The 26,800-nt window shown below is 47.4% G+C and overlaps 1 protein-coding gene across 3 annotated transcripts in view; it reads right to left on the reverse strand.

The window, feature by feature from the left end:
- ABL1 (ABL proto-oncogene 1, non-receptor tyrosine kinase) overlaps positions 1-26,800 on the reverse strand; it is a 171,710-nt gene that overhangs the window by 5,776 nt on the left and 139,134 nt on the right. For all 3 annotated transcript variants that reach the window (XM_003822377.6, XM_003822378.4, XM_063594138.1), the window contains 7 exons: positions 19,181-19,453; positions 9,694-9,778; positions 8,870-9,047; positions 6,855-7,039; positions 3,332-3,484; positions 1,741-1,830; positions 1,234-1,398 (listed from right to left, as the gene is read on the reverse strand). In XM_003822377.6, the coding sequence (XP_003822425.2) occupies positions 1,234-1,398; positions 1,741-1,830; positions 3,332-3,484; positions 6,855-7,039; positions 8,870-9,047; positions 9,694-9,778; positions 19,181-19,453 (1,129 nt within the window). The remainder of the gene's footprint in view (positions 1-1,233; positions 1,399-1,740; positions 1,831-3,331; positions 3,485-6,854; positions 7,040-8,869; positions 9,048-9,693; positions 9,779-19,180; positions 19,454-26,800) is intronic.

Below are 26,800 nucleotides of genomic sequence, written 5' to 3' on the forward strand. Positions count from 1 at the left end.
CTGTTTTTTTTGTTTTTACTAATGAGAGTACGTGATAAAGAAAACTCAGGTTTATAGATTCTGCTGTCAGTAAACATCCCACCATAAATCTTCAAGAAGTAGGGCTTTGTCCAGTCCCTTCACATGTACCCAGTCTGCAGTCCATTAGAATGGAGTCCACCATTGCCATCCCCAGGATCCTCTACGAACCCAGATGCTTGGCCTACCCCCCACCTCCAATATGGGTTGGCTGAGTCCCCACCCAAATGTCACCTTGAATTGTAATAAGCCCCACGTGTCAAGGGTGGGGTCAGGTGGAGATCAATGAATCATGGGGAGGTTTCTCCCACATTCTCGTGGTAGTGAATAAGTCTCACGAGATCTGATGGTTTTATAAAGCGGACTTCCCCTGCACAAGCTCTCTTGCCTGCCGCCAAGTAAGATGTGACCTTGCTCCTCACTCACCTTCAGCCATGATTGTGAGGCCTCCCCAGCCATGTGGAACTGTGAGTCGGTGAAACCTCTTTCCTTTATAAATTACCCAGTCTTGGGTATACCTTTATTAGCAGCATGAAAACAGACTAATACACCCCTCAATGCTTTTGTTCAGCTGGTCTGCAGCAGAACCTGGACTGCTGGTTCTGGGGGTCAACCATGAACATAGAACAGAGCCTGGCCTGTAGTAGGCACACTACATAAATGTTGGCAATTATTATTTTTGCTAGTGTCTTGAGACCCCCTCCTGAGCTGATCCCAACTCCCTTGCTCGCCTAGGCAATGGCACCAGAAAGATGCTCTTCCCAGAGACCACCAGGACACGGGTTCTGTCCACGTGCGTGTCCTGGTTCCACCTGGCTGCAGCGAGCTTCTCACATCAGTGCCTTCACCGTGAGCTGCTTGTCACACAGCCTGGTGCTTACTATTGTTGAATCTGCTCTGAGACAGCAACCACAGATGCCGCGGGTAATAGGTGGGAGATGGGCTAGCTCCTTGGCGGGCTTCAGAAGCACCTCTGCCTACAGGACTGAACTCACTGCTGGAGCCTATGCTCCTCGGGGACTCTCAGAGGGAGGGGATAGGAGGCAGGTGGGGAGAGGAGAACCTTCCTCCTTCCGAAGCTGAACCATTGACAAAGGCCATGGCTGCCCTTCTGTGCGGGCTCCATTCACAGCTTCCCGTTGGCCTATGATGGCCTGAATGTAGCCTCTGGCAGGGAGGGGAAGAGCAGCGGGGTTGGGGGAAGGGGGGACTTACCGCTCTCTCCCTGGCCCTTGGAGTGAGGCATCTCAGGCACGTCAGTGGTGTCTCTGTGCTCTGCAGCTCTCCTGGAGGTCCTTGTCTTGGTGGGCAGCTCTGGGGCCTGCAGCAAGGTACTCACAGCCCCACGGACGCCTTGTTTCCCCAGCTCCTTTTCCACTTCTAAGAATCATACAGGGACAGAAACAAAAATCCAGCAGCCATCAGTACTGGTGTTGGCTTGGTGTGGTGGTTCTCTTTCTTTGTAAGGTAACAGTGCTCATCTGCATACAACTAAAGAAAAGGCACGTGGATGCCGGAGAAACAGCCCTTAGCATTTCTTAGAACTCTGCAGGGCTACAGCAGACAAGAAAGCACAACACTCCACACCTCTGCCCAGCTTTCTGGTCTCAGGACAGGCTGGTCTGTGAACTTTCACCAGGAAGTGAACCGAATGACCCAGGCTGCAGTCCCACATGGCTGCCCTTTCACCCCACTGCAGGTACCCCGGGATGGGTACTTTACCGTCTGAGATACTGGATTCCTGGAACATTGTTTCAAAGGCTTGGTGGATTTCAGCAAAGGAGGGCCGGTCAGAGGGATTCCACTGCCAACCTGGACAGATGAAACCCAAGTCAGATCATCCATGAGATCTGGCTAGCAATACGGGGCTAGCAGTTCTCAAGGAAAAGTCTACAATGAAAGCAACATTCCAATCCTGCTAACCATCTTTTGCTGCAACAAGTTAAAATGATGAATGTCATCATGTCCTGTTATAGACATTAAGAATTTGAAAAGATGTTAGATGCTGGCAGGAATATGGATTGTAAAACCCCAGAGAGACAGTGACAGCAAGAACTGCATTTACAAATATATTTTTCCCAGCCCCGCTCTAGTAGGTGTAGAAAATTACTAAGCCAAACAGCTCACCTTCTATCTTGTTCTTTCTTCACGGTTAGCAAAGTCTGAAGTAAAGAAATTCTCATGAAAATGAGACTAACGTGAGGACTAAACAGACTGACAAAGCCTAGTACTGGGGACCATGAACAGTCACTCCCATATGCGTCTGACTGGAGCATACAATGGCACAACCTTTTTTAACAGTTTGGTAAAATGTATCAAAATTTAAAACCCACACAGTTCTTGGAACCAACGGTTCAACTTTTAGAAATACCAGCCAAAGTGCCCAGAGATTCGTGTACATGAATATTTGTTTCTGCTTTGTTTATAAGGGCAAAAACCAAACAAATGTGTAAAACAACCAAATGCACATCAAAAGAGGACCGGATGAATGAGTGAAATCATTTAATGGAGTACTGGGCAGCTATATATAAATAAGAGGTAGGGAGAGGGAGAGATCTGAATATATGGACGTGGAAAGACGTGTGGGAAAACAGTGTAAGAAATGGCCATATAAATACCTTATAAGATATATGAAAACATCCTGTGTGTGCATAGTACAGATAACATATATGTAATTAGTATAAAACGACTGGATAAAAATCACCTCGCAGCTGGGCATGGTGGCTCACGCCTGTAATCCCAGCACTTTGGGAGGCCGAGGCGGGCAGATCACCTGAGGTCGGGAGTTGGAGACCAGCCTGACTAACATGGAGAAACCCCATCTCTACTAAAAATACAAAATTAGCCGGGAGTGGTGGTGCATGCCTGTAATCCCAGCTACTTGGGAGGCTGAGGCAGGAGAATCGCTTGAACCAGGGAGGTGGAGGTTGAAGTGAGCCAACATTGTGCCATTGTACTCTAGCCTGGGCGACAAGAGCGAAACTCTGTCTCAAAAAAAAAAAAAAAAATCACCTCGTGAGCTTAGCTACTATAGCAGAATGTCTGTGAAGGCAGGGCCCAGGAATCTGTATTTAGGAATACACCCAGGTTTGGTATCTATCAATACCATTTTTGCTTTAAAAGACAAGTCACGCACATACTATTTATCTGTAAAGAAAGGTCAATAGGTATCAAATGGCTACATTCTGCTTCTGAAGAACTGGAATGGAGAGAGCTCATGGAAAAACTTTCAACTTTGTGTACACACTCCTGCACAGTTGAATTTCCTGGAATGCCCACATATACTCGTGAGAACAGGCTGAGGAAGGCTTACATGCTCGCATGAGTTCATAGACCTTCTCTGGGCAGCCTTCTGGGCGCTCCATGCGGTAGTCCTTCTCTAGCAGCTCATACACCTGGGACAGGTCAATTCCCGGGTAAGGGGACATGCCATAGGTAGCAATTTCCCAAAGCAATACTCCAAATGCTGAAAGAAAACCGAAAGAGAAAGGCTGTTCAAGATGTGTAGCATTTCACTACACTACATTTAAAATCAGTTACCTCTGCAGGAGACCTCAGAAGGGATGGCCCCAGCAGCAGCCCAGGCTCTGACATTTTACCAGGCTCTTTATCATCAGAAGACCAGGACAAGGCTGGGTGCGGTGGCTCACGCCTGTAATCCCAGCACTTTGGGAGACTGAAGTGGGAGGATTATTTGAGGTCAGGAATTCAAGACCACCCTGGCCAACATGGCGAAACCCCATCTACTAAAAATACAAAAATTAGGGGCCGGGCGCGGTGGCTCACACCTGTAATCCCAGCACTTTGCGAGGCTGAGGCAGGCGGATCACGAGGTCAGGAGATTGAGACCATCCTGGCTAACATGGTGAAACCCTGTCTCTACTAAAAATACAAAAAAATTAGCCGGGCGTGGTGGTGGATGCCTATAGTCCCAGCTACTCGGGAGGCTGAGGCAGGAGAATGGTGTGAACCCAGGAGGCGGAGCTTGCAGTGAGCCAAGATCAAGATCGCGCCACTGCACTCCAGGCTGGGTGACAGAGCGAGACTCCATCTCAAAAAAAAAAAAAAAAAATTTAGCCAGGTGTGGTGGTGTACGCCAGTAGTCCTGGCTACTTTGGAGGCTGAGGCAGGAGAATTGCTTGAACCCAGGAGACGGAGGTTGTAGTGAGCTGATATTGTTCCACTGCACGCCAGCCTGGGCGACAGAGCAAGACCCCGTCTCAAAAATTAAAAAAAAAAAAAAAGGAGACCAGGACAGAACAAGACTCAGTAAACTTACCCCACAAACATGCTGGAGGAGGGCAGATGATGAGTTTCAGACCCTGTGGGGTCTTTTAGGTAATGTGACCATCTTGCTGGGATATGTGGTAGAAGGAACCGGGCGCCGGAAGTCAGCTGGCCATGTTAACTCTTAGCTCTGTGACCAACCAGCTCTGCGCCTAACCGGCCACCACTGCTTTCTGGGTGCACAAGACTATCTCCAAAGCCCCTTCTAACTCTAAACATTTCATAAAAATCTTACGAAATCTTTGAAAGTTTTGAAATCTGAGATTATTGGCTTAAAATTCCATTTCCCATTAAAGGATAAGATTCCTTAGAGAAATGGGTGATTCAGGCCTGGGGCACAGAATGAACCTGCAATAGCTTGTCATTTGAGGGCGCGGACGTCATGGAAAACTACAAAGTTAATGTCAGAATGACTAGGAGCTAATGTGAAGTTCCCACTGGCCAAAGATGAGACAATCTGAATATCAACAGGGAAAATAACCGCAGTGGACTGAAACATATCAGATATATATAAATCTGAGAGTTCATAACACCACCAATGACAGCAAAAACCTAATTGGCCACCACTGAAGGGTATTAAGAAACTAACTGTGCACTTTGGGAGGCCGAGGTGGGCGGATCACGAAGTCAGGAGATCGAGACCATCCTGGCTAACGCAGTGAAACTCCATCTCTACAAAAATAGAAAAAAAATTGGCCGAGTGTGGCGGCGGGCGCCTATAGTCTCAGCTACTCGGGAGGCTGAGGCAGGAGAATGACGTGAACCCGGAAGGCGGAGCTTGCAGTGAGCTGAGATCATGCCACTGCACTCCAGCCTGGGCGACAGAGTGAGACTGTCTCAAAAAAAAAAAAAAAACCAACTTGTGGTAGGGCATGGTGGCTCATGCCTGTAATCCCAGCACTTTGGGAGGCCAAGGCAGGTGGACTGCCTGAGCTCAGAAGTTCAAGGCCAGCCTGGGCAACATGGTGAAACCCCATCTTTACTAAAAATACAAAAAAATTTAGCCAGGCGTGGTGGCAGGCACCTGTAATCTCAGCTACTTGGGAGGCTGAGGCAGAAGAATTGCTTGAATCTGGTAGGCGGAGGTTGCAGTGAGCCGAGATCATGCTACTGAACTCCAGCCTGTACTTTGTACCCCAGAAAAAGCAAGACTCTGGCTCCAAAAAAAAAAAAAAAAAAAAACTAATTTGTTATTTTAAAAACTGGTAAATAAAAACAAAGAAGCAAGAATTGATCCTGCTCTTCCTACACGAACTGTACCACTGAGTAACCACACAGATGAGGAACTGTTTCTCCTCATACAAGTTTCCACTAATAACTTAATAGGAATGACAGAATTAGAGAATTCCTATCTGGCAATACCTAGCAAACTATTGGATCTAGGCACTGTATATCAGTAACTGCTAAAAATTACTCAAAAAAAAAAAAAAAACCCCACAAAAAAACGATAGCAAATCAAGCATTTTGGGGCCAGGCGTGGTGGCTCACGCCTGTAATCCCAGCACTTTGGGAGGCCGAGGTGGGTGGATCACGAAGTCAGGAGTTGGAGACCATCCTGGCCAACATGGTAAAACCCCGCCTCTACTAAAAATACAAAAATTAGCTGGGGGTGGTGGCATGCGCCTATAATCCCAGCTACTCAGGAGGCTGAGGCAGGAGAATCGCTTGAAACCAGAAGGCAGAGGTTGCAATGAGCCAAGATCGTGCCACTGCACTCCAGCCTGGGCAACAAGAGCGAAACTCCGTCGGAAGGAGAAGGAGAAGAGAGGAGGGGAGGGGGAGGGGAGGGAGAGGGGAGGAAAGGAAGGAAGGAAATAAATGAAGCATTTTGTATCTACTGATGGAAGGGCACACCATCTCCCCTGATCCACTCTTACTAAAAGAGAAACAGTTAAACCTGAATGTGATGAGGCCGTTCCAGATCCAGCCACCCATTACTAGGAATACTGAAGTCAGAGGAACATATTAAATCACACCATGGGAGACAATGAGCAAAACCCAGAACATAAGAAACTCTAAGGATGGTTTCTTCAATAAACAGCAAGGGAAATAAAGACATGGAGAGGGGGCTTATAGAGGAGACTTAACAGACAGATCAGCAGATACACTGTGCACCATATTTGGACCTCAGGCCAAATACACAGTTAAAAAAAAAAAAAAAAAGGGTGGCTGTGCACGGTGGCTCACACCTGTAATCCCAGCACTTTGGGAGGCCAAGGCAGGCAGGTCAGGAGTTCTAGACCAGCCTGGCCAACATGGTGAAACCCCGTCTCTACTAAAAATACCAAAAATTAGCTGGGTGTGGTGGCGGGTGCCTATAATCCCAGCTACTCAAGATGCTGAGACAGGAGAATCGCTTGAACCCGGGAGGGAGAGGCTGCAATGAGCCAAGATTGCACCACTGCACTCCAGAGCCTGGGTGACAGAGTGAGACTCCGTCTCAAAAAAACAAAAAGAAAGGAAGAAAAGAAAGGGAAGAGCAAGAAAGAGGCAGAAAAAAACCCTCCTGTAGTCAGGAAGGACCACTTCAGTGCAGCAGCAGCCCTTACCCCAGACGTCGGACTTGATGGAGAACTTGTTGTAGGCCAGGCTCTCGGGTGCAGTCCATTTGATGGGGAACTTGGCTCCAGCATGGGCTGTGTAGGTGTCCCCTGTCATCAACCTGCTCAGGCCAAAATCAGCTACCTTCACCAAGTGGTTCTCCCCTACCAGGCAGTTTCGGGCAGCAAGATCTCTAAGAAAGGAAAATGTTCACCCATGAGAGCTCCTGGCCAACCTTCCACTTCACAAATCCACCACTGCTGAGCAAAGGTGCAATGCTGACAATGGAAAGATTGAGTCCAATGCCCTGGAAGTTTGTATTAATGCCCACGGCAATTAACACAGTGCCAGCCTCTCAGCAAACACACCCTGAGATCCCAACATGGGGAGAGGCTGGTGCTGGGAGCGGGCTCCCTGGCCTCATGACCTGGAGCAAATTAATTACCCTGGGACTCAGTTACCTCATCCGTAAAATGAAGACGATAATAATGGCACCCACCTCTTAGGGTTGCTGTGAGTGTAATTAATTAATATGCTAAGTGCTTTGATTGATGTGTCAAGAATAGTAAGTGCAGTTATTGCTACTCTATGCCAGGCACAGAGACAAACACTGAGCCCAGTCCTTGATTGCAAGAAACTTCTATCAGAGTGCATCTCCACTTGTCCTATTCAGACTTGATGAGACAAAATAAAACAAAGCCCATGGCATTCTTTTCCCAAACTGTGTTTCCTACTTCCCTCTTTCTTCCTGAGGTGTACCCAAATGTATCCTAAAAAACTCTCTCCTGTATAATCTGCTTCCTCTCACTTCCTGATTCTCCCAGGGAGGTAGGAGTCTAATCTTTGGTTCATGAACATTAACCATGAAATCACAAGGCAAACGGGAAGAGCGGAATGAGAGGGGGCAGCAGCTTGAGGTGATGGCTGCATGAGATAGCCTGATCGTCAGCAACAAGAGTGAAATTAAATACAGAAGAGTTGTGCCTAAGAGGATTTTGGTAAAGCATTTTAAGTTCGCTTGAATGAAGAAGGAAGGGACCCGGCCGTGCCAGGCAAACCAGAAGTCAAGCAATCTCAATTTGCAGCATCAGAGGGTTCACTTTCCTGAAAGCCAGGAGTATCCGGATCAGGCTCTCGTGGAGCATAGAAAATCTGTCTTACAAGGAGCCGCCAGCATTTCACACATGCTACCCTTATTCCTTGCTATGAAATCTCATGTAGAGGTTTCACACTTGAGCTAATTGGGTAGGAAAGGTCACAGTGGTGGTGTGGAGAACATCTCGTATAAAAGACGCCAGCAAAGCCCATCAGGCTCTGTCCTGCACAGGCCGTCGCTTTGCTGGGAAGCCATTTCCACCAGCAAAGAATCTGAAGACCAAGATAATTGTGGCACATTTGAAGGTCAAAACACTTCAGGGTTTAAAACAGCAAAGACACTTAATTTAGACCTCCACATACACAATTCTGACAATTGTGGAAACATCCCTGAACCAGAGGACAGCAAGTTAAGTGGAGAATGAAAAGATAATAAAGAGAAAGCAGGAAAAAAAAACACACACACTAAAAAACAAAAGCCGTGTACTGGTTGTTCCCATGAATTTGTGTAAAAGCAATGCCAGCGGCTCCCAGGAAGAGGCCATTACTGCTGGGCGCTGGCCCCGGAGGAACAATGAGTACTCTCTTTCAGAGGGGGCTGTGATTATTAGGAAGGACGCCTTTTATGAACTTCATTTAATATTCCACTTAGCCCAAAATGGTTCAAAAATGAAATATTTCTTACTCCGGGGATTAGCTGCTCCACTGGTCCAGAGTCTAGGCCTGGCTGAATTTAGCCCTGGATGCATGCCCAAAGCTGGCTTTGCCAGGAGCCTAGTGTTTGCCTTTGTTCCAAGGTCCAATGTGTTGCCAGCACTGAGGTTAGAAGCTGCGCCCTGAGACCTCCTAGGCTGGGGCTTTTTGTAAAAGGCTGCCCGGCTCCACGCCCTGTGACTCCATGGCGCAGGCTGCCTGGCCAGGCCCCTACCTGTGGATGAAGTTTTTCTTCTCCAGGTACTCCATGGCTGACGAGATCTGAGTGGCCATGTACAGCAGCACCACGGCGTTCACCTCCTGCCGGTTGCACTCCCTCAGGTAGTCCAGGAGGTTCCCGTAGGTCATGAACTCAGTGATGATATAGAACGGGGGCTCCCGGGTGCAGACCCCTGCCAACAAGACAACGAGGACTTCAACACGTGGCTCCGCTCCCGACTGAACAAACAACTGTCTAAAGAAAAAGCCTTCTGAAGGATTCTGACTCTGCTCCTCAGTCCTGGGCCCAACTTCCAACATGGTCCCAAGCACCTGCGTCCTGAGACTGTGCTCGTGTGGGAGGGGCATGGCCAGGCTCTTTTCTTCTTCTCAAGCCAGTGAACTTGAATTTATGCAGGGAGAGGCTGCCACAGAATTCAGAAGCAGACCTGGCCCCACCTCAAATGACCTTCACCACCGTCAGTTTACCCCCGAATGGTTACGTCTGATGGTTATGTGTCTACTTACAGAATCACTTCAGTCAGAAAACTCTGGAAAATGCCCAAGTTTCAGAAACTAATTTCAGATTTGCATTTGACTGCTTTTAGGTATCCACTTAAAATAATCACATTCTCCCTCTCATACATACATGTGCATATGTGCACACACGCACACACCCATCCCATACAGGCCTCATTTTACCCGCGGCTGAACGTCGGCAGAGCACAAATGTTCCAACGAGGTTTTGTGCAGTGAGCCGCCCGTGCATCTTCCCCAGCGCCTGTGTCACCCTGGGGGTGCGGTGCGAGACCCTCTCTTCAGAGCCCCGGGCTTACTCACCAAGGAGCTGCACCAGGTTAGGGTGTTTGATCTCTTTCATGACTGCAGCTTCTTTCAAGAACTCTTCCACCTCCATGGTGTCCTCCTGCAGAAGGAAAAAAACGAAGGTGAAATTATTTCAGGAAGTGCTTTTCAGTGGGTAAGTACTTGAATGGTTAATGCAAAATGGAGCTTCAGCGCATACTCGTCCTGGGCTGCGTTTTGTGACAGCCACATTGTTGCAGACAGGTTCCATGACAGCTGACCAGCAACTTGATGGCAGAAAGAATTTTCCCCTTTGGGGCCAAACTTTTCAATTCTCCCCCAGGGCAACAGGGCAAAGCTGGCTTGCATGTGCCGACAACCTGCTTCTGGTGCCTGCTAGGCAGGCCACATGTGCTTCCCCACCTCTTGGAGCTCGTGGGGGTGTGGGAGAGCTATACGGGCAAACACCACAAACGTGGCACACTTTCCCCAGGGAACCTGGTTTCCAAGGGGTGCTAACACACTCAGCCTAAAAAACATCACCTGAAGAATCTGAAATGTACCTGATTTAAGGGAAGAGACCCTCATGACAAGAAAGAGGTATTGCATCACAAAGAAGAATGATGTCTCAAAGTACAGTAGCAACAGAGGATGCTGAACTATTCTGGCACGTGGTCGTGGGCTCTTAATGAAGCAGTCATCACTGTCTGTCAGGTCAATTACTCACAGTCTAAAATAATCCTCACCAGCAGCTCCCCTACCAACAAATTCATAAGGATCATCAGTACATGTCACATTTTAACAAGTCCATGGTATCTTAAATGCCAAGGGGGAGAAAAAGATAGGAGCATGGGCCCAGGACAGACAGGCCGTGACTTCTACAGGTCCTCTCATCTTTTCAGTCTGGGGTCAAGTCTGAAGTGCCGTGGCACTGAGCCCTGGGGAGAGCCCCATGACACAGAGCCTTGACCTTGGCCTACATCACTAAGCCTCTTTTTGACTTAAAAAATGCTACTGTCTACTGAACTGACTATCAGAACAAGAAGCAGGTGGGTGTTAAATGATACGGTCTGTTTGCTGTGAAAACCTGGCTACAAAGGCCAAAGGAGGAAGCGAGATGCCTCCAAGTTTCAACAGAGTTTGGAGAGAAAAGACTGCAGGGGAACAGAGAGTGAATGGCTTAAAAATTAGGCTCCCCAAAGAGGAAGGCTTGATCAACTTTCTATTAAACGTAGAACCTTGTATGTTCCGGCCCGTTTGGGAGACACCGTGTCCTGATGGTCCTGCTTGCTATGGCTGCCCCAGTTCCTCACCCTGCTGTGGGGGAGGCTTCCAGAGGACGGGCCAACCTTTACTTACAGCCTTCTTGCTTTGGCCAATCCTGTTTACAAGTGAAGCGTGACCAATGAGGCTATGTGTCAGCCCATTATCTCTTAGCTCAGGGCTCCGTGAGGCTGAAACTTGGAAACAATTTATCGCTCTTTAAAAATGGTGAGCTGCTCTTAATGTCAATTAAACCTCGTCGGTAGTCACCATGCCAAGCTGTCCGAGGGGGAAAGAGCTCACCTCTGTAACCACCCCATTGGCCGTTTAATTCTTCTGAGCCCTCTCTGCTCCTTAACGTGCTCAGCAGACCATGCTGTTTTTTGGCATGGAGTGCTCTGATTTACCAGGGTGACATGCTAATGTCAAAGGCTGGACAGTGAACTTCTGCCAGTATCCGGGGATTCAATGCTGCTCACGTACAGGACTGGGGCTTTAAGAATCTTGCTTGATCCACAATATGGTTAAAAAGTAGCTCTCAAAGGAAGCTTTCGAAGCAAGTGGGGTTCTTCTGTTTTGAAGACTACATAATAAACCACATACAATGAAATCATTTCATAAATATCATTTGCTTTTATAGCTACTGACCCTCTTCTAAAAGACCCATGTAATAATCTTGAGAGGCAGGTAGATGCAAAAGGAACATGGCTCTTAAAGGCAGCCCTCTTCTCATCTGTCTCTCTTACATACACACAAACACACAAGGGAGGAAAGTACAAATAATTCCTTTTCTTATAGAAAAATCAATGTGAATTTGTCTCCCCCTGCTGGAATCAGACCTTGTCCAATTTATAATTTTAACTATTAACCACAGCTGGCCGAGTGTGGTGGCTCATGCCTGTAATCCCAACACTTTGGGAGGCCAAGGTGGATCACCTGAGTTCCGGAACAACCTGGTCAACATGGTGAAACCCCATCTCTACTAAAAATACAAAAATTAGCCAGGCGTGGTAGCACATGCCTGTAGTTCCAGCTACTCAGGAGGCTGAGGCAGGAGAATCACTTGAATTCGGGAGGAGGAGGTTGCAGTGAGCCAAGATCGCACCACTGCACTTCAGCCTGGGCGACAGAGTGAGACTTCATCTCAAAATAGAAAACCAAAACAACAACAACAAAACAGCCTACATTTGTAGTTGTGTTAAACTGGAAATATCCCTGACGCAATTCTGTGACATTCCTTTACTTTCATTAAAAAAATTCCTATCATTTTGCTGAAGAAGATTCTCTTTATATAGTAAAATAAAACTAACTCGGATGAATGAGGGTGAAGGGAACACTTTGAGTGAAAGCTATGAATTTTCAGCCTGGTCTCTTCTGTGCTTGTTAGGGAGGGAGATGGGTCAACTGGCCTCTTTGCACGGACTGGCGAGGCTGGCCCAGATGCAGATGAACATTCTGGGCGGTATGGCGGAGCGGTTAAGAGAATGACTTGTGGATTATACTGACCTAGCTCTGCTGCTGTGTGACCATGGTAAGTTACTCACCTTCTCTGAGCCTGTTTTCTCATCTGCACAACAGAAAGAATGTCAGTATCTCCCTTGTGCACAGAGTGCCAAGAGCAATTCCTGGAATGAGGCCAGCACTCACTCAGCGGTGCTTGCTTTTATTACTATTAAGGCAGTTTATCTCTATTCCTGAGTAGACTGAACAGATAGCTTGTAGAAAACAAAGGCTGGTTCTTTAATGAATACTAGGGTTGTTTGTCTTCTCACAGATACATTCTCCCAGACTCAACATCTCACAGGTATTTTCTTTTTTTTTTGAGACGGAGTCTTGCTCTGTCGCCCAGGCTAGAGTGCAGTGGCGCGATCTCGGCTCACTGCAAGCTCCGCCTCCCAGGTTCACACCATTCTCCTGCCTCAGCCTCCCGAGTAGCTGGGACTACAGGCACCCGCCACCACGCCCAGCTAATTTTCTGTATTATTAGTAGAGACGGGGTTTCACCATGTCAACCAGGATGGTCTTGATCTCCTGACCTTGTGATCCGCCCTCCTCGGCCTCCCAGAGTGCTGGGATTACAGGCATGAACCACTGCACCCGGCCCTCATAGGTATTTTCTAATCAGTTTCCTCCTTTTTGCTCACCCCCAAGCACAGGTATTCTACAGCATGAAAAAGAACACTGTTTTTAAAAATGGCTTGGCCTCTCTAGGGGGCCGAGACAGGCAGATAACTTGAGACCAGGAGTTCGAGACCAGCCTGGCCACATGGTGAAACCGCGTCTCTACTAAAAATGCAAAAATTAGCCGGGCGTGGTGGCAGGAGTCTGTAATGCCAGCTACTCGGGAGGCTGAGGCAGAAGAATTGCCTGAACCCGGGAGGCCGTTGCAGTGAACTGAGATCATGCCACTGCACTCCAGCCTGAGCTACTGGGCAAAACTCTGTCTGAAAAAAAAAAGAAAAAGAAAAAGAAAAAAGAAATGGCTTGGCCTTCCAGCAGTTTCTGTGTAGCAGGCTTTCAATGTCTCGCTCTCAGCAGGGACCCCCTCCCTGAGCAGGGCCATTATCTACAGATAGATCAGTTTCCACATCTGTTTCTGGTTAACCAAATGCTAGGTGAGAGAGGTTACAGGCACAGTGAAACACCACAGGGATTATCCTTATTTCCAATATTCCTTCACCCATCAGATGAATCAGGATCAACACGGCTAAATACATTGAAGAGACTGCCAGGTGTGGTGGCTCACGCCTGTAATCCCAGCACTTTGGGAGGCCGAGGAGGGCAGATCATGAAGTCAGGAGATCGAGACCATCCTGGCTAACATGGTGAAACCCTGTCTCTACTAAAAATACAAAAAATTAGCCGGCGTGGTGACAGGCACCTGTAGTCCCAGCTACTCGGGAGGCTGAGGCAGGATAATTGCTTGAACCCGGGAGGTGGAACTTGCAGTGAGCCGAGATCACGCCACTATACTCCAGCCTGGGTGACAGAGTAAGACTCTGTCTCAAAAAAACAAAAACAAAAACAAAAAGCAAAAAAAAAAAAAAAAAAACCACTGGAGGGACAGAGTTAGGCTGAGGAAGGCGATTCACACTCCAGAGATGGGACTTGAAGCTCGAGGGGAAAGCCCATGAGAGAACACCTCGCAGAGGAGCCCCCAGAACTCATCTCCCTGGCCAGCGGAGAACCCACTGCAAGGAATGCCTGTCTTGCAAGAGCAAGTGCAACCTGGCAACAGCAGGCTCCGAGCCCTCCTTGTGCGGCCAGAGAGCCACTGCGTGCAACTGCCAAGGGTACGACTGCCCTTCTTCTCGGCTTCTTTCTGGAGCTCCCCAACTAACACCCATTTCCTGGGAGAAATAAAACCGAAACACACTGTGCTGGGTGGAGGAAACAGGCACTCTCTCACCACCACTGGGGAGTGCAAATTGATGACACAAACTCCTTGGAAGGTACTTTGGCAGTATGGTCAAGGCCATAAGTGCACATGGTCCCTGATCCAGTAGTTTCTGGAAGCGGACCCACCAGGATAGTTTCACATACATGCAAATGAGGGGAATCCCTGTGCTGCTGTTTAGAACAGCAAAATATTGGAAATAAGACAAAGGCCCACTGAACACTGGTACATGTGAAAATATATCCATACAAAAACAAGACAACCTTATGTATATCAGTAAGGAACAACTGCCAAGACACATGATGTGGACAACAGAAGACAGAGATCCGTGCCTATGGGATGCTGTCACCTGGTTAAAACAAGGTTCACATATGCGGACTCAGGAAAGACACAGAACTCGAGGGTGGGACAACCTATTCAAAAAAATATATCCTGTACATTATTTTCCACTGTTTAAGTAGTACATTTGTCAGTTAGCTCATGAGTCAATCTAAATGCCACAGCTAGATCACCAGCGGTCTTTTCCAAATTCTATTACTTAGAGAACTGATTCATAGAAAAAAAAGACACTGGTGTACAAACTCTGAATACAGTTCATTTAAAAATTGCAGCCTCTTAGCTGGGCACAGTGGCACAAGCCTGTGATCCCTGCTACTCAGGAGGCTGAGGTGGGAGGACTGCTTGAGCCAGGAGTCTGAGGCCAGCTGGGCAACACAGTGAGACCCCGTTCCCCCACCTCAAAAAAATTAGAGCTAGAGGCCGGGCGCGGTGGCTCACGCCTGTAATCCCAGCACTTTGGGAGGCCGAGGCGGGCGGATCACGAGGTCAGGAGATCGAGACCATCCTGGCTAACACAATGAAACCCCGTCTCTAATAAAAATACAAAAAATTAGCCGGGCGTGATAGCGGGCGCCTGTAGTCCCAGCTACTCGGGAGGCTGAGGCAGGAGAATGGCGTGAACCCGGGAGGCGGAGCTTGCAGTGAGCTGAGATCGCGCCACTGCACTCCAGCCTGGGCGACAGAGCGAGACTCCGTCTCAAAAAAAAAAAAAAAAAAAAAAAATTAGAGCTTCTTGTACTTGACTGTTGGTTTTCTTAAGCATGTCCTCCCTTTAACACAGATAGCAAGACTATGTCCTGCCCAATACTATCAAAATCCAAGGGTGCAGTTCCCAATCAATGAGCCTTTGCTGTAATTCCAGCTTCCCATCTTCAGGGGTCAGCCTAGTGTCCTGCTTTTTTCCTGTTCTCTTCTGTCTTCCTTCTGCCTGGAAGGTATATGACCCAAGGCTGCTTGACTTGTTCATTATGGAGTTGCGGTTAAAAGTAGGCCCTTGCTCCCCCTGCTGGCAAAGGAGGACTCTGGCTCTGCCCTTGGAGAAGCCAGCGATAGGAAACAGGCTGGATGGGAGGAAACTGAGGCCCAAAAATCAGCTGAGGGAAGGACGCTTGGGCAAGGCTGCAAGGATTTTTCAAGGGTTTTGAAGAGGAAGGTAGATCGTAGCCACAACCTGCAAAGGAAGTAAATGGGAGAGTGGGGGAAAAGGTGATTTTTTTTTTAAAAGGCATAACTGTGGCTTATGTAAGTATTTTATGGTATTTGAGAAATAAGAATCTGGGTTCAATTTAAAAAAAGAAGAGCTGAGCTTTGGAGCTGAGTGCCCCGGTTCAAATCCTGATGCTGCCACTCCTGGCTGTGTGATGCCAGGTCAGTCACTTAACCTCTCTCTCTTCCATTTTCTCAGCATTAAAATGTTGATACAGGGTGAATGTCCCTTAACTGAAAGGCTTGGGGCTACAAGTGTTTCGGAGCTCAGATCTTTGCAGATTTGGGAATATCCACACTATATTACCAGATGAACACTCCAAATTAGAAAATCCAAAATCTGAAATGTTCCAGTATGCATTTCCTCTGAGCTGCATGCCGGTGCTCAAAAAGTTTTGGATTTGGGAGCATTTAGGATTTGGGATTTTAGGGTCCGGGATGCTCAACCTGGAAGGATCTTAAGGTTGTGAGGATTCAATGAGCTGCAACATGTAGTAAGCACAGAGGTCTCTGCCAGGCACACAGCAAGGGCACGATGAAGCTGAATGTTAGCCACTGCCATGATTTAGAATCCACTCAAGGATTTCAGCTTTTTTTTTTTTTGGAGACAGGGTCTTACTCTGCTGCCCAGGTAGGAGTGCAGTGGCATGATTACAGCTCACTGCAGCCTCAACCTCCCGGGCTCAGGTAATCCTCCCATGTCAGCCTCCCAAGTAGCTAGGAATACACATGCACCACCACGCCTGGCTAATTTTTTTTGGTATTTTTTGTAGAGGCAGAGTTTTGCCATGTTGCCCAGGCTGGTCTTTAACTCCTGGGCTCAAGCAATCCACCAGCCTTGGCCTTCCAAAGTGCTGGGATTACAGGCGTAAGCCACCGTGCCTGGCAATTTCAGCTTCTATAGCAAAGGTAAATGCCCAATATTTACACTAATCTTATTTGACAAATAGGCAACATACTGCAGGGATGTTTCTGCGCACGGCCAGGAGGAAGGAGGGCTAATTTATTTAGCAGTTGCTTAGTGCCGTATTTTCAGTTAACACACTTCCAGAAAGGGACATACTGCCTTTTCCCTAATCAGATACCACTCCGGGTGACTGCCCACAGAAATCCACGCAATGACATCCTGTAATTCTTTACCAACTGTGAGATCGTAAGTTAATTAGGCTCTTGGGAAAAATTATTAGAAGTATAATTAAAAGCAGAGTAACACATTATTAGCAAAGCACATTCTGAAAGGCACCCACTTTAGATTCAGTGATGTAAGAAACCCACCCCACAAACCACACAGGTCTCCAGCAGGTACCCTCCTCTGGAGTCTCCTCCTTCAGTTGTTCAGAAAACAATGCCACAGCACCATCTACTGAAGTAGCGTTTCCTCAAATGTCAAGTTGTACAACCTGATCTTGGAAGTTTTCAGACAAGCTTTTACTGGTTGAAATCTAGTGTATTTTGCGCTTGGAATCTTCCTTCATTTTACAAATCCTGGTAAAAAGTGTGCTGAAATCTAGGCCTTTCTCAGTTTGCTGAGCTGGTCAAGGCCCCATTTCTTGGGTCTGGTCTTCAACCCTGTGCAACCCCAAGGAGCTGGGGCACCTGCATAGCTCCCCCGTCCCTCCTTCGTTCACCCCCTGGTGGTGTCCCGAGGACTGCTGCGCTGCAATCCTTCTTCCTCCTACTACCTGGACCACCCCATGTCTCAGGTGAAGAACTCTGTCCCATTCATTTTCTAATCCAGTGTTGAGCCCAGGAACCGTGAAATAGCAGTGAAGAACTTGATAAATATTTATTCAATTAAGAAAAAGTCCAGGACCGGGTGTGGTGGCTCATGCCTATAACCCCAGCACTCTGGGAGGCTGAGGTAGGCAGACCACTTGAGGTCAGGAGTTCGAGACCAGCCAGGCCAACACAGCGAAACCCCATCTCTACTAAAAATACAAAAATTAGCTGGGTGTGGTGGCGGGTGCCTGTAATCCCAGCTACTCGTGAGGCTGAGGAAGGAGAATCGCCAATTTGGGGAGGCGGAGGTTGCAGTGAGCTGAGATCATGCCACTGCACTCCAGCCTAGGCAACAGAGTAAGACTCCGTCTCAAAAAAAGAAAAGAAAAAGTCCTATCTGAGAAATATCCAGGGTCCTTAAGGTAACCCCAAACCACGCCCCCACACCAGTGCCAGTCCTGCCTCAAAGACAGGCACGTGTTGAATAAGAGCATCAGGAAGCCACCTTTGGTTTCTAGGACTAAAGAATGTGATCTTTTCTCTAAAGCAGCCACTTTATACCAGTCAGAAATCATACTTCCCATTTCACTATGCCTTGGGTGAAGGCCTCAGGTCAGTTAGAAAGTCCCTAAAAGGCAGGCATGTGGCTGCACCAGTCTCAATGTGTGCACCTGACTTCTGAGACACATGCACAAACTAAACTCTATTTTTCCCAGAGGTGGATGTTTCAGTTCTTTTCTAACAGCTCTAAAAAGGGGCTGCCTCTCTTGATTTCTGTGCACAGGTCAAGGTAATCAAAGTTCATTTAAAACAAGTGGAAATAATGTAAGTCAACACTAGGGGACACCCTCGCCACAGGGAAAAGCCTGGATCACATTTTGAAGAATGCAAAGGGCTGAAAATGAAAACTTCCTTCCCTTGGAGTCCTAAGGGTTTCAAAGAACTTCAAAAGAAGAAAAAAACCTGCCTGGAAACTACAAACACTATTCATTAGTGGAGAGGGTAAAGTCCCAGTTAACAAGAAAGACCAGACTGTATCTGAGTTGGTCAAAAGCGAGTTTCCTGGATGCCTTTCTAGCGGGGACACTTCCACCTCTGCCTGCAGGAGTCTGGGCAGCTGCAGAATTGGAACCCACTGGGGATGCCCAGGGCACCTGCCTTCCAAATCAGCCAACAAAAATCCACAGAAGAGTCAAATGCATTTTGGTTAAATCTTCTTTCAAAACTCAGAGATCTTTTTTTCCTCCTTAACTCTCGGTAGGAAGTGATCTCCATGCTGCACGAACAGCATGGAAATCCACGGCTTTAAAAGAACCTTGCCATAAAATGAGAAAACCTCTCCAAATGACTAATCTTTTTACACCAAAACCCCTCCATGCTTGTCAGCTCTCACCATACGTGGAAACACACTCGGACTATGAGAATGATTCCACTCCTACAAAGACACAAGGATGATATAAGACGGAAAAGTCAATTCCGTGGCGCCAATGAAGCCCTCGGACAGCAGGCAGGAGGTAGACTTCCGGGCAGATGCATCACCTAATGCCAGCAGACGCCTTGCCCCACGTACCCTGGGCACCCCCGGCAGTCCCAGCCTACCTTCAAGGTCTTCACGGCCACCGTCAGGCTGTATTTCTTCCACACGCCCTCGTACACCTCCCCGTACTGGCCCCCACCCAGCTTGTGCTTCATGGTGATGTCCGTGCGTTCCATCTCCCACTTGTCGTAGTTGGGGGACACACCGTAGACAGTGGGCTTGTTGCGCTTTGGGGCTGGATAATGGAGCGTGGTGATGAGCCCGTCGGCCACCGTTGAATGATGATGAACCAACTCGGCCAGGGTGTTGAAGCGGCTCTCGGAGGAGACGTAGAGCTGAAGGAAACAGGGAACAGCCTTCAGCCCACAGAGACAGGCAAGCTCAAAGAGCTCACGTGAGCCAGTTTGGCTGAGCCTTAATTCACTGCACAGCAAAATCTCACATAAGCAGCTCTCCACACAGGACAGAGTGTTTAGAAGGCCACTTCTGCTGTCTTTCTCTACGTGTGCTCTAAGTTACTCGCTCAAGCAGAAAGACACAATAAAAGGCCTCAGGGGCCTCTGTACCTGCTGCTGCTCCCTCTGCCTGAAATCTCCCACTCCCTCATCTTCCGTGCCCAGTTCTCGCTTCCCGTTCCAAGGCCAGTTTTAAGGTCCGTGAAGTCTTCCCCAACCACCCAATCTAAAGTCATCACACGGCACGGGTCATCCTACCACCTGTCTTACTTCTCAGCAATGGACCCACTACTAGCTCATAATTTCCTGTTTATCTGCTTAATTACTGTCTGTCTCCACCTAAGAGCATGCAAGCTTCATGAAAGCAGAACCCTAAGCTGTTTTCATTCCAATGTTGAGAACAGGAAATCAACATGTAATAAGTACTCAATAAATAACTGTTGATTAAATTAACACATGGTAGAACTTGGTGGGTAGTTGCTGGTAGGAAAAGTGAAGAATTCATTTAATTTATAATTTAAAAGGGATAAACCTAGAATGAAATAGTGATCAGAAGATGAAAACCACTAAACACATCCAACACGAGGAAGCAAAAGGAAGGATTTACGACACAAGAGCATTCGGTCCCCGTGTGAGAGCTACAGCAGGTGAGGACCTAGGGTCAAACCCTGCATGTAGAGTTTGCATCTGGACACAACAGAGCTGGAGAGGAAGGAGAAGGAGCAGGCTGGCAGAAAGCAACAATGCAGCGGGTGCCAGCTACCTGTTTTCTTCTCTTTTCATTGGTGTGGCAAGGGAATACTTCCTTACCAAAAACAATTCCACATGAAAAATCCACATAAAACATCTGGACTCCAGGCACATAACTGAATCTACTGGCTTGCTCAGGGCAGCCAACCATCACTGAAGGTGGAAAGAAGACTTAAAATCATGACTAGGCATTCAGAAGACTTGCCCAAACTGCAAAGATGTGGGAAGAAGGAGCAGATTTGGGACAGTGGTGATGCTTGGGACGAGAGGGAGAAAAGGGAACAGGATCAGGCTTCAGCTATAACTGTAATATCTTATTACTTAAAAAAAAAGAAAAGGGAAGAAAAAGCCTGAAATACACACAGCAAGGCCAAGGCCTTTGGCTGTGGGTTATGTCAGGCACCATTACTATAGGTCTGTAATAGTAAATAAGAAAAATGTTTTTAAAAGAAGGTAGCAAAGAAATATACAAGTTAGTCCCATTGACAACTCTCAAGAAGGTAAAAAGGATTCGTCAACAGGAAGGTTTCTCTTTCTTTTGTTTTGCTTGGGGAGATAACACAAGTGAATTCCTAAAACAGGCAAGCCAAAGGCACACATTTTGGGGTTACAATCTTTTGGTAACAATATCACTAAAATAAAATTCTCAGAAACGCAAAACTTATCTAGAAAGATTGCTTCACTCTGGGGAACTTGCTCAAGGTGTAAGGACTGTGGCCTGGGGACACTGGCTTATCCCTCTGCAAGACAGGACCGCTGAATGGCAAGACTTATCAGGATGTGGCGGCCCTGCTTTTATTCTTGAGAGCACGGAAGAGAAGCCTCTGAGTGAACTGCTCTAGGGACACACACCATGAGTCACGCTCAGACCCACGAACGTGCACACAGGAATGTGTCGGGGAGCGGAAGTCGGCACCGCTGAGGGCTGCCGTTAGCTTCATAACCACACGGTGACGTCCACGCACTCTCTTCAGTGCTGGTCACCAACACAAGTGCTACACACAAAGAAAATGGAGCGGGACCTGGGGTCAGCTCCCAATCCCCGACCCTCTGGAAAAGTCTGTCAGCTGTCCGATTACTTCACTGCCGGTGGCAAGTGCTCCAACCCCTGTTCTCAGGTTAGCTCAGCTGATGATGTGCTCCCTACCAAGGACTCTAGAGAAGCGAGAAAAGCCATTCCAAGAAGACATTCCTGCAATCAGAGCACCACTCCCATCTTGGAAATCACTGGCACAGTACAGAGTCAAAGAGCCCGTGTGGCCTGCTGGGCTCCAGGGCAGGGCACCTGGGAGCAAGTCTCATTATCCCTCTCTCCCATCGGAGCAGGAAGCACACGGGCCTCAAAGGAGCATTCCCCAACTGGCGGATCGGGTTCCTTCACTCCAATGTGGAATGCTAAGGGCTCCCCTAAGTCCTAGTTTATGCAGAATTTCTTCTTGGGCTCATTTGATTCCCCCATTGGCTACTGTGTTAGAGACTTCAGTTACAGGAGGTTTCACTGAATGGCCCAACTTTATCCTTTTCAATTAATTAAATTTATAGACCTTGTTGTGACTTAGTTCATTTTTCAACATAAAACTTACATACTGACACTTACTAAATACTAAAACCATTCTCCCCCAAAGGCACTGCATATTCGGTTCACAGCCATCTTCCCCGTGTCCCACTAACAGTCAAGGCTGGTGCTTCCTTCTGATTAGTTCCAGGTTTTGAGCAGCATTTGTTGGGGAACTGTGTAATCATCAGGAATTCACGGCATGTTCAGGGAAGAAAGTAGTGTCATGAATGGCATGTCATTATGCTATGCACCTGGTTCCATGAACACTCAGGTGCTCAGTCAGGGCTGCTGCCTCTCCCTAATCATGCATGAACCTGAAGGATGCGACTTGTCAAAGAAACGCTTAGAAACAGCATTTTGCCAGGAGCAGTGGCTCACGCCTGTAATCCCAGCACTTTGGGAGGCCAAGGAGGGCAGATCACGAGGTCAGGCGTTCGAAACCAGCCTGGCCAACATGGTGAAACCCCATCTCTACTAAAAATACAAAAATTAGCCGGGCATGCTGGTGGGCACCTGTAGTCTCAGCTACTTGAGAGGCTGATGCAGGAGAATCGCTCGAACCCGGGAGGCGCAGGTTGCAATGAGCCGAGATTGTGCCACTGTACTCCAGCCTGGGTGACAGCCTGTCTCAAAAAAAAAAAAAAAAAAAGAAAGAAAGAAAAGAAACAGTGTTTCTTTTGACAGCCACACTGACAGGCCTAACGGAGCTTAGACTTGTGCAACCTTTGGCTGCTTTGGGCCCGGGAGTCCCACCTCAGACATACTGTTTACAGGTTGCTCAGCCAGGAAGCAAGTTCCCCCGAGAGCTGCTCACACACCAGCAGGAAGGCAAGCCTCGCAGTACACAAGAACGGTCCAAAGCCCCTCCACCAGAGCAGGTTAGCCATGTGCTCGGCTTTTCACCAGGAGGCCTACGCCTGCTGAGCCACTGTCAGGGCGGGTAAACCTTAAACATCTAAGAGGCTGTGTAAAGGGTCCCTTCCTGCAACTCTGCTGAAGCTTAGGGCCTTGGATCTGTCACTTCAGCAGACGATGGATGAAAATAAATGTCAACTGGGCAAATTTCTTTCAAGAAAAGGAAAGACTCTATTAAGGACTAGAAGGAATCGAGGAACGTGACAGGGGCATCTCATAGAAGTCAATGAGGTGTGGACACATTCAGAACTAAGAACTTTAGGCAGAAGGTGGTGAAGAAAAATCAATCTTCAATTCCGCTATGTCAACAGAGGGTTACAACTTTGGGAAAGGATCAGAACAATGACAGTCAAATCCCCGGGTACCCAGAGATGTTTGAGCCTGTCAAGGCTCCTAGGAAATGGCAACGGCTCGGTTTAGTATTGGCCCCTTCAAGAGTCCAGCTCATAACTCCCAGTCCCCAGCTCTGGGCCCCGAGCTGGTGGTCCTCGGCTGATGACCCACAAGGGCTGCTGAAAAGCTCAGAACACGAGGAGAGACACAAATAAGAGCCAAGAGCAGGGAGGCAGAAAGAAATCCTTTGGGGCCTTACAGAAGAATCTTCTAAATTCAGTTGTTTTCTAAACATGAGCTAATTTAAAAATAAGAACCAAACTTATTCAACCCCAGCCTATTCCTCCCATCAGTCTTAAAATTTCCCCTTAGAAATCCAAAAAGGATTGCATCAAAGTTCTGCTATGTGAGCAGCATTTTTCAGCGGCGAGCCACACGGTCACACGCATAGCTGTGGGAGCTCCCTCTAACAATGTTCACTCATTCCAGCGATACGATCCCACCCAACACACCCCCTTGAGTGCGGCCCTCACAGGAAGGAACCTCCGCAGACGGTCTGCTGGATGACGCTGTGGGCTCAGAAGTCCCCAGGTGCCCAAACGGCTGATGGGAGAGTCTGTGCCAGGCGGGGAGGGAGGTGGCAAGACACCAAGGGAAGTGTGATGTGTTGCCCAATGGTGGACACTGCCTGGTCACATGAGCTCCCTGTGCTCTACCTGGAATGAAACAAACTCACCTGGCACACTCTAGCTTTTAGACAGAGGCATCTTAGGTAGATTCTCCCTCTTTGGATGAATCTCAAATTCTGCAAATCACGTATCCCATACGCAGGCCTTTCCTTGCCCATTTGAACAGTATTTTAGACCAACCCCTAGCTAATGAGCTGTCACACTAGATCATGCCTGCCTGCATCTGTTCCAAGGTTGCTGATTAAACAGCTCTAGGGAAAAGAAACCATTATCCTGTTCGGTGCAAACCTCAAGTGACTATCTCGGTGCAGCATGACTTGCCTTGGATAAATAGCACAGATGGGAAGCAAGCTGTCTGCTCCAGAAAATCACCCCCCATGGGCGGTGCACCCTGGTGTTCTGATTCACTAGAAAGGTACCCTTGTGGTCTTGAAAGGTACCCTTGAAGGCTCTTTCAAAGGGCCCAATGCCCTGAAGCACATCCCTCAGAATGGAAGAACGCAGCTCCACCTCTGGGATAAGAACAATAACCCAAAAAGCAAGCTGACAGGCCCACGTCTAGTCACACAGGGATAACAGGCTCTGTTGTCCATCACGCACACTGCAGTGTTGGTACTAAAGAATTATGCAGTGGTGGAAAGCATCAGATATGGGCAATAGGACTTCAGCCAGAAGACTTTGGGATGTGAAGAAAAATAAGAACATTAAAAAGGAAGTATATGTATGTTCATATGGTACAAGTGAATGTGTGAAGACAGCCAAAAAAAAAAAAAAAGTTAAAAAGGTAAGTGGGGACTAGCCTATCAGATACCACAACATGGTATGAAGCTATAGCAATTACAAGTTTGGTACTGGCATATGGATAGACAGACCAATGGAAGAGAACAGAGAGGTCAACAGGCCTAGATACACATATACACTTGGTATATTTCTAACATGTAGGAAAAAGATGAATTTACTCAATGGCATAAAGATGACTCAAAATATGCCACATGCATATTCAACATAATGAGATGCCATTCTTTACCAGTCAGAGTGACAAAGGTGTTTTTACATGTCTAATAATAAACTGTTGGTGTGGGTTAAGGGGAAACAAGCCCTTTCATGGATTGTTTGTGGGAGAATAAATTTGTACAATTTCTATAGAGGGTGACCTGGCGATGCACATAACCTTCAGTCAGTTCTGGCAACTTATCTGCACACACTTACACCCACATAAAGAAGCACGTGCAACGCATTTTCAAACCAGGCCATGGGCCACTAGTCAGTCTATGAAATAAATTTAGTGGATTACAACCAGAATTTTTAAAAAATGAAATAGAACAGAATGAAATACAAACTATCAGAGTGCGTTACATACAGTAAGGGTAGGTAAGACTTCATGAAACTTTTGTTATATTGTGAGGGCTGGGTGGTGATGTAAAATGAGTTTTTCTTACAGCAGACCCAGATTTTTGAAAAGGTTTGAAAGCCACCTCATATCAGCATTATTTACAATAAAGATTGGAAACAACCTAAAAGTCAACCAGCAGGGGACTACTGAAATAAGTGACAGTCCATCCACGGTACACAGTCACTGGTAAGAATGAGGCAGCTCTAAACCTGTTGCCATAAAACAATCTCGAAGGTGTATTATCACACGGGAGAAGCATGATGCATTCGCGTGCATGTATCATTTGCGTGCCTTTTTGAATATAAACATCCATATAAACATCTATATACCATCCATCTATGTCCAGGTAACTCTAGAAGGAACTAGTACCAGTGCTTGCCTCTGGGCAGGAAAAGTGAATTAGGAGACGATTACTTTTTACTGTAATTCATTTTGTTCTTTTGATTTTTTTTAACCATATGCATGCATTACATACTATTAAAAAAATATAGGCTGGGCACAGTGGCTCATGCCTGTAATCCCAGCATTTTGGGAGGCCGAGGAGGGCAGATTGCTTGAGCTCAATAGTTTGAGACTAGCCTGGGCAACATGGCGAGACCCTGTCTCTACTGGAAATACAAAAACGGCCAGGCGTGGTGGCTCACGCCTGTAATCCCAGCACTTTGGGATGCTGAGGCAGGTGGATCACCTGAGGTCAGGAGTTCGAGACCAGCCTGACCAACATGATGAAACCCTGTCTCTACTAAAAATACAAAATTAGCTGGGCGTGGTGGTGCATGCCTGTAATCCCAGCTACCTGGGAGGCTGAGGCAGGAGAAATGCTTGAACCCGGGAGGTGGAGGTTGCAGTAAGCCGAGAACGCACCATTGCACTCCAGCTTGGGCAATGAGAGCGAAAACGCCATCTCAAAACAAACAAAAAACAAACAAACAAACAAACAAACAAACAAAAAACAGCTGGGCATGGTGGTGTGCGCCTGTGGTCCCAACTACTCGGAAGGCTAAGGTGGGAGGATCACTTGAGCACGGGAAGCAGAGGTTGCAGTGAGCCAAGATCGCACCACTGTACTCCAGCCTGGGTGACAGGGCAAGACTCCATCTCAAAAACAAACAAACAAACATACACCATCGGGACCACCTATCAACACTGTACCTCAACTACAGCCTGGTGCAGTAGAATAAACTGTGGGATCCAAGCCTATTCCATCAGTGACTCACTAGGTTGACATCGGGCAAGATCTCTTTATGCCTCCCTTTCTTTAATGCAAAGATGCAGGTATTATAGCAATACCTCAGTCAATGTTAACTCCTCCCTTCTCTTTATGGACTCTTAAGGATTATTTATATGAAGACCACAAAATCATATAGGCCACCTCCCTTACAACACCACACTTTGGGTTTGGTAAGCTGTGGGTTTGATCCCGGTTTTCACTGAAAACTGCATGCGTGTATGCACGTATGTCCACACACCTCTCCATGAATGTGTTCATCCGCAGGAAGAAGCCCACGTGCCAGGCGTCTGTGGGGGAGGGGATAGTAAAGTGGTCTTTCGCTCTAAGAAAGCTTATCTATTATTTGAATTTTTCTCAT

This window comes from Pan paniscus, chromosome 11, assembly GCF_029289425.2.
Source record: "Pan paniscus chromosome 11, NHGRI_mPanPan1-v2.0_pri, whole genome shotgun sequence".
Taxonomy (NCBI): domain Eukaryota; kingdom Metazoa; phylum Chordata; class Mammalia; order Primates; family Hominidae; genus Pan; species Pan paniscus.